At 35.6% G+C, this 8,049-nt stretch overlaps 1 protein-coding gene across 1 annotated transcript; it reads right to left on the bottom strand.

Annotated features, from left to right (window-relative positions):
- Positions 1-198: 198 nt before the first annotated feature.
- On the bottom strand, positions 199-2,826 carry LOC114881272 (putative fatty acyl-CoA reductase CG5065). Its single transcript, XM_029198011.2, is given in 9 exon segments — positions 199-611; positions 678-935; positions 1,014-1,253; positions 1,332-1,527; positions 1,611-1,720; positions 1,969-2,165; positions 2,341-2,538; positions 2,630-2,802; positions 2,805-2,826. Coding segments are annotated over 9 exon segments (1,557 nt in total). The 3' UTR covers positions 199-448.
- Positions 2,827-8,049: the final 5,223 nt, after the last annotated feature.

Genomic DNA, 8,049 nt, shown 5'->3' with positions numbered 1-8,049 from the left:
ATAGAAGTTGGGTCTAAAATTTCTCAGCGCCATCCTATCATAAGATTTGGAACTAACTGTTGCATTTTTCGTTGATTTTTCTACTTGAATTCATCAGTCAGGCACTAGTTCACTGTATTCCATTTTCTCAATTATCGATCCTTCTTTCAATTATCGTAGGGTACATAAGAGTGTACACGTTCGTGATACTCGAGGGCGTCAACTTAAAAAATTGTATTTTTATAAAATTATTCGTATACGTACATGTTTCCATTTGAGAGGCAAAAATATACAAAACCTTAACTACCTACATACTCCGAAGCCAAAGCTTCCGGAAACTGAGTATGTCCACCAAAATTGTCGAAAAATAAAATTCCATTTTTTTAATATCCTCGTAAACGTTTACTGAATATTAAATACCCTATTTACATTACATTTCTACGATACAACATTCCAGAGCACGACCTCGTTAGCGATGAATTATTTTAACAACCCCGGCTAAAATAGGCAATGATTTCATCTGGTCCATCACAGAATCTACGCATATTCTTACGATCTCGAAATTCTTATAAATCAAACAGGACATCCCAAAATAGAATAGATAGAGGGCGATCAGATGAACAACGTACATCCTGTAACAAAAAGAAAAAAAAATATTGTCTACTTATTTTCATACTTCCAAACCTGCAAACACTTACACTGCTTGATGTCTACGAGCTTTCGGCAAAGTGGACAAATCTTCCTTCATGCAATATTGTCTTGCGCCCAAAATACAACTCTTCATGTACTCCACCTCGTCGATGGCCAGGAAGTTGATTGGAAAAATTTCTTTGTCCTTTCGACTCATCTCGGCGGCCATCACTAATAAATTTGTATTATGGAAGATCCATTCCCTGGTGGTGAAGTATTGCAAAACCTCCAGTCCGGTCGATATACGATTCTGTAGTCGAACCATGCTAAAGGATGAAAGGTACTTCTTACGAATAAAATGATGCTCGTAAAAAACGTGAAGTAAAAATAGAAATGAAACTTACAATCTCTTTTGTCGGAATATCAACATAAGAAAATCAATCAAATAAGCTGGTATAATATGAAAGAAGAATACGATGAGATCGTGTACGAATTTGTTGCTGTGTATGCTACCATCTGGATACCAAACCTGACCCTCGAACGGATACTCGTAAGCGATTTTTTTACCTTTGTCCAATATCTCGCCCCAAGTGACAGGCATGATACGATTCTGGGTGATATTGTATACCTGTATGTCCTTCGTTCTAAAAGAAAAAACGTTAATACGTTTCAGATCGTTGATAGATTATTAATAGTACAATAAAATCCAGTAGAAAAGATACTTTTCATCGGTAGCCGTTTTATGAGAGATCGCGATTAAAGCGTTAATAGCAAAGTCGACTGGTATCACTTCGGCGTGGTAGGTTTCGATGCAGTGCATCGACCTTATGACACCCTTTCCTGCGCCCACCATCAGTCCCACGGGTCCGTTCAGGTTATCCACCCATCCTGCAACCGGCTCTCTCCAAGCTGGGGTTACTAAACGTATCATTTTTCTTCTTTTAATAACTAGGTGTAAACGCGCGAACCATGAGAGAGTACAAAAATATAAATTATTCTACCGATCGATGGCCTGGCAATGCAGCACGGTAAATTAGGATACTCTTCCGCCACCAGCTTTTCCGCCAATCTTTTCGAATAGGTGTAAGTGTTTGGATGAAGCTTCAGTAATCTGTATTTAATGAGATAAAAAGAGCCATGTTATTAAAAGAAATTTGTATAATTATTAATTTTTTGTGCACTTGGAAACTTTTTACCCGTTTTTGGAAAAAAAGGGGATTTTATATAAATTTAATCAACTTTTCCGTGACGCAAAGGAGCGTAAGAAAATAAGGACAACAGTTCGATAGGTCAAGTGTATAGATATACCAACGGCACTCGTCACAACGAAACCCTCATCCGTAGAAATCAATCAATTACTTGGGCGTGATCTGATCGATGGAAGTTTCATCTAGCCATTGAACCATTCGCATAATGTCGTGTGGATCTTCCGACGGATCGTAAACTCGCTCGTCCAGCTCCTCTTTATCGGCGTAACAGAAAGCAGTGCTCAAATGAACGAAAGCCTTCAGATTCTTCAGCCTTTTCGCAAGATCTAACATCCGTTTCGTTCCAACCTTGAACAACATCGTTTGCATTTCGCTCGTGTTTCATTAATAACAAAACAACCTTTGCGATTGAATAAACGAGAATTAAAGAAAGGCAAAGTGATTTTAGAAATTTTAGACTTAGGAATAAATATTACGCTGTTAAAGATTTTTCAATTGACTGTAATTGTCAATTGAAACTTACAGTGTTCATTTCAATAGCTTCCTTCAACTTGGACTCTAGCCTGAGCGTTGCCGCGCAATGAAACACTATGTCAACTTCGTTGATTAACATTTTTAGTTGCTCGTTGGTCAGTCCTAAATTATCCGTGGTAACGTCACCGTTCAATGGTATCACTTTCTTCATCATTTCTGGCTTTTGTTTTCGTATTCTTTGAAACAGCTGCTCGAAATAATATGGAAGAAGTGTGAAACTTTGGAAATATTCGCAATGTTGTTAATTGCTGGCGAAGGGATAGAAACGAGTAACTTACGGGTAATTTAAACATCTCGGTGATACGAGCTTCGGGAGAATTACCTCTTTTCGCTCGTGCCAAAAGGTAAATCTTATTTAAATTACTACAACTGTAAAGTAACTTCTCAACGAGGACTTTTCCCATCAAACCGGTGCCTCCGGTTATAAAGATGGTTTTCCCCTTATAAAAGATTGTATTTCGGAGAGTTCACCCATGTTTACTGAAAATCTGCAACAAACCAACAAGGTAAACTCGATTAAACTGTACATAAGCTGCAATCTCCTCTTGCAGGCCACGAAATGCAGTCGATCAAGGACGAAGATAAGATACTTTCGTTTACCATCATTTGCATAGCATACATCCGGAAGTACATTACAGGCTAAAAATATGAAACCTCCTCTCGGCAAACATATTAAGTAAAAATTTTTACATATTTTGTATAATATTTTACTGAGAACAATTCCCTCTCATGAATCATTTTTTTAAATGAAAAACGTGGCGTATCTTTTGATTTTAAATTTAACTATGAGCTGTAAACTCGAATCAAGCCACTTTGACATTTATCAAAATACAAAATAATCCCAAAACAATTAATGATGTATCTTTTTGATTACATAAGTTCCTCATCCTTGACTGGCATAAATCAGAGGTAAACAAAACTTTCTCTTTTGTTGATGATGTACCGAATCTTATCGAATATTGATTTTCTTCGAAATATCTGGGTCAAGTTTACTGAAAACGATACAAAAACTGTGACACGGTAATACCATCGTCTTGTTATCGTTTGACATTTCGTTTCTTTTTTGTTCCCCTTCACTGGCTCGCCAGGGAACATTTCACGAAACCCAGTTCTCCTATATTGTCAGTTTGTAATATACTACGAGTTCGATCGAATTTCGCTATAAAAGAGAAAATCGGTGAAAGCCTGAACGAATGTGAACCGAGAGAGGACATACGAGAACAAGTCAGCCAATGCTTTTATATGAGACAGATTTTTTTACTCTTGATCCGGACTTTAGTGCACTATCGATTTATTTATTCCTATTATCGCGTGAATAGGTATTTTATACTTTTAAAAACGTTAAAAAACTTTTGAACTATGGTATACGCATTCCGTGGGCGTGAAAATGTTTCGCAACGTATGTATTCTTGAGAGAAATGAAAATTGGGAGACCGATTTCGACCTTGCAATTTGTGAAAATAAAACCTTTAACTTTCTATGAGAATTTGCTTTTATCGAAAACAGTTCTCATCGAACGATAATGACCACTTTGATTAACTATCATTTTCTGACGTATTTGTGATTAATTAATTAATTGCAATCAATTGCAGACGCGTGTAATTCTATAAAATTACATTTCATTGAAGTCGCCATGATAATTATAATTGGACGGCGATTGCTGTTAATTAGTACTTTCGATTCAATTGCAATTAAATTTATCTGTTGGCTGCTTAGAATATTCAAAACACTATCAAATATAAAAAATTGATTTCAATTTGTCTTTACGTTTCAAAGTAGTAATGTGTTTAATTTCTTCAAGCAGAAGTTGTAACTCGAACCTCTCGAATTAAATCTTGATAATTAATCTTTTAAAGGAAGCTAATATTTTACGGTGACCCAACAGCCTTGTATTGCGGAATTCTGCCTGAGAAAGTAACAGTACAAATTGGACGATACACTGCTGACCACTCGTGTAATCAAATGAATCGGTAAAACATGTAATTGCAACCTTTTTCTTTGCGATATCAAAGAAAATTGCAGCAATAGCAGAAAAAAATTCTGTGAGAGAAGTGTCCAGTAGAATTATCTTTCCTAAATATGTGTCAGTTTATTTATTTTGAATCGATAAATAGATTGGAGAAATCCTTAACTGAATATATGGAAACGTGAAATTCGACATTTCGCCGAGAGCACATGTTGCAACATTAAACAAGTTTCATTTAGATTGAGCAATTCGATCGACAATAGTATAAAATATTTACCTTTCAATTGCAACATTATTTCCAATTACCTTCTGTTAATGTTATTTTTCAATAAGTATTAGCAAACATTATTATTACTAAATTGACATTTAAACGACTTTACTCACACGAGTTTAAAAAAACGTGAAAGCCAATGTTACCAGAAAATTCATTCACAATCTGATTCTTTGATGGAAGACGATTTGAATGCGTTTACAATTCAAATAACGTTTGATAAAGGTATGCAAATAAGTTTGAAAGATCTAGCAACAAGATTTCTTCTCTGGAGAAAAATAACACCCAGATAGAAGTGGTGGTTTTGAACCTCCTCACCTTCTGGACTGAGTACTTTCGCTTTGGTGCTCGGAAACGTTTACCGTGAATAACAAACGCAAGTTTTTCTACGATAGATCAGAAAATCCTGTTTCCACGTCAGCTAGAAAAAAGAGGATTGCAAGAAGAGAAACACTAGTGCACCAGGTAGGAAGTAATCTTCGATGCCAATATTCATTCATAAACTTCATTCAGAAATACATTACACAATTGTGTATTGACATTCATGAGGAGGCGTAATATTAAATTTGTCATTGTAACTAATTGTTTCCTTTCATTTGTCAATGAACACTTAAGACTAGCTAACTTTATATAAGATTCAAATGTACCTATACAAGGTCAGAAATTATTATATGCTGTTTTCTAAAGAAAAAGTATTTTCACCTTTTAATTAGAAAGCCGGTAAAAGAGCGAGAGAATGAAAACAAACTGTTGTCGATAGTTGCTTGACCTGTTATTTGCTTCGATTGCTTTCAACGATATCGACTGAACCGAGTTCGATAGAAATAAAGGTAATGAAATTTAAAACGAAGGTACAAAGTGGACGACAACGAATGGAGTGACTGAATCTCTAACAATAAAAACAAGAAACGGATGTAGAGAATGTAGAAAGGAAGAATGTGCTTACCTAACGGTATTAATCCTGTCGATGTGAAATAAAATTGTCAAAGAAGTTTTAGCAAAGAACAGGAGGAGCTGTGTAATCGCGAATGCAACGCGAAACCAACCACTTTGGCCTGTGCGAATAAAGAGGAAGAGTCGCGAACCACGCGTTCGAACTCACTGAGCTTCAACCTGGAGCCGGTGTAGGAAGTCGTAGCCAGAGTAACGTTGCCTCCCCACCTGCATCCAGTTTCTTGTTTTACGCTTTTTCTTCTTGTTCCAACAATTTTTCTTCCAACGTCTTCATCGCTCGATGCACCTAACTGATACACTTCTGCCTTCTCTTTATTCTTCCCTTTTTTCTATTTCATTCATTTTATCCACGTGACAAGTTTCCACGATTGCCCTGTGACGATTAAAAGATCGTCGTAAATTTAATCGGAAACTGCGTTCGATTTCACACGATTTTTCAACTTTCCTCGTACGTTCTCTACGATAAACCATCAGCTTTCCATTCATTTTTTGTAAACTCGTAGTTTATAGTAAAATGCATTTAAAGAAGAAGGATAATTAAAGAATTTTTGAAGAGCATCGACCTGAAAATTTTTAAAATTCCTTCCAATTTTATTTTAAAAGAACCGACTTAATTCACTCGAAACTTTCACTCGATTATTCAAGTATATAAGATTTTTAGAATATTCCAAAATGAAAATCTGAAACCGGACAACAAAATTTTTCACGATTCAATGGAGTTCCTGATTTTCCCAGTGGCTTTCTCGAAATAATTGCGTTAAAGAAAAACTAACATAACAATTAAACCTTAATTCCAAGATAAAAATTACTGTTTTTTATAGGCTCGCAAGCAGAACAGCAAGTAAAGTTATCCACTTAACACTAACTAGACTACTTCGAGACTGAAAGTACTCTCTCTTGAGACACTGACGGACGAAACTCAACGATATTAATACAGTGCGATCAACTTTTTCCGAAAGTTGTAGTCACACTTAGGGCCATATTCAATGTTTCATAATCTCTCTGCCTTTTACTTGCTTAACCCAGTGAAACGTGGTCAAACTTTGAAACCGAAGAGGTTGCTTGCTACTAATTCATCGTGATTAGTACTACCGAATGTATAACGTTCATTCAACTGTTTCATCGTTTCCTTTGCAGTCGCATTAAGTCAAAGCGCTAATGGTCTATGTCTTTTTATTTATGTTTTTATCAAGATCTATCGGTTGACTGCGAAACAAAACTGTTATTAAAAAACAGTTATTCACTGTGTATATGAATATGCCTGCAGGTTCGATTAGTTAGAAATTAAGCAAAAACTTCCTTTCACTTAGAAATATTGTTACACTTTCCCTATTACTACACACACTCTAAATTATTAACGCTTTCGAGGGGAAACATTACGCTGCAAGTCTGCGATAAAAATCATCATGTTGTAACTACAAAATTATGCAATAAATCATCGATCATATGGAGTAATTATTAAAGAGCATGAAAAATCGTGTAGGTACATCTATTTTCTTAGAGCAACGTGTGCGCATATGAAAACGATGGGATTGATCGGTAAACTTTTGGCAATTTATTTCTTAAATCTGCGTTAATTACGCGGTTGGAAATTGTATTTTCTGTAGGAATTTTAATGCTTTTCGGAATCTCGTCCCGACATAGAAGTAGAATTAATATGATTCCTTAATGACATTTGACCAAAAACACCGGTGCAATCAAATAAATTACACTGATTGCTTTCACTAAACGTGTATTCGTTGTTCCGTAACTTGTTACGGGTATGTCAAAAATTTCCGTTACGCAAAGATATTACGTAAACTCGATGCACATTATAGTTCATCGGCTTTTTGCATTTCCTTTTGGAAAATATCTCTTTGCTTTCCTCTTCTCTTTTCTCATCCGATGATGCAAGCGTCGAGGCTGAGCTCCGAATTCTGCATCGGTAAAACAGGCCATGTTTGATCGAAAATTAAGCTGAACAGAAACTGATTTAAGCGCCACCTGAATTATTGCATCCAACTAACGGCATGCTATACTACGTTACCTTTCGCAAATACCTAAATGACACATGTATGCTATATGTATAAGTACATAATTAAACAATACTGACTATGCATTCATTATTATTAATTTTCTTTCCGTAAAATTGTATTTGCAATGTGGTACACTTCAGAATCTTGTAGACATAGTTCCTGAAAAAAATATAACAGCGATTAAATAGAAAAAAAAACATTTTCGCAGCCAATTCGCTCGTATTATTTGCTGCATAATTAATAAATATATCATAGAAATAATGATACAGTTATTAATTAGTCATCAAATAATAACGATTGCCCAGGTCTCACCACGGGGAGGTTGCTGCGGTTGGAGACCCGCCCTACCTCATCCCATCCACCCTCCATTTATGCAAATTTTTATTTTTATTCAATACCATCATCCTCTTGATGAACATTTGCAAAACATTTTTGACTGTTGTGCAAACGAACAACAAAAGGAGAATTATTTTTATGTACTACCTACCTATC

The sequence above is a fragment of the Osmia bicornis genome, chromosome 4 (genome assembly GCF_907164935.1).
Source record: "Osmia bicornis bicornis chromosome 4, iOsmBic2.1, whole genome shotgun sequence".
NCBI classification, from domain to species: Eukaryota; Metazoa; Arthropoda; class Insecta; order Hymenoptera; family Megachilidae; genus Osmia; species Osmia bicornis.
This window is presented reverse-complemented; position numbering and strand designations above follow the sequence as displayed.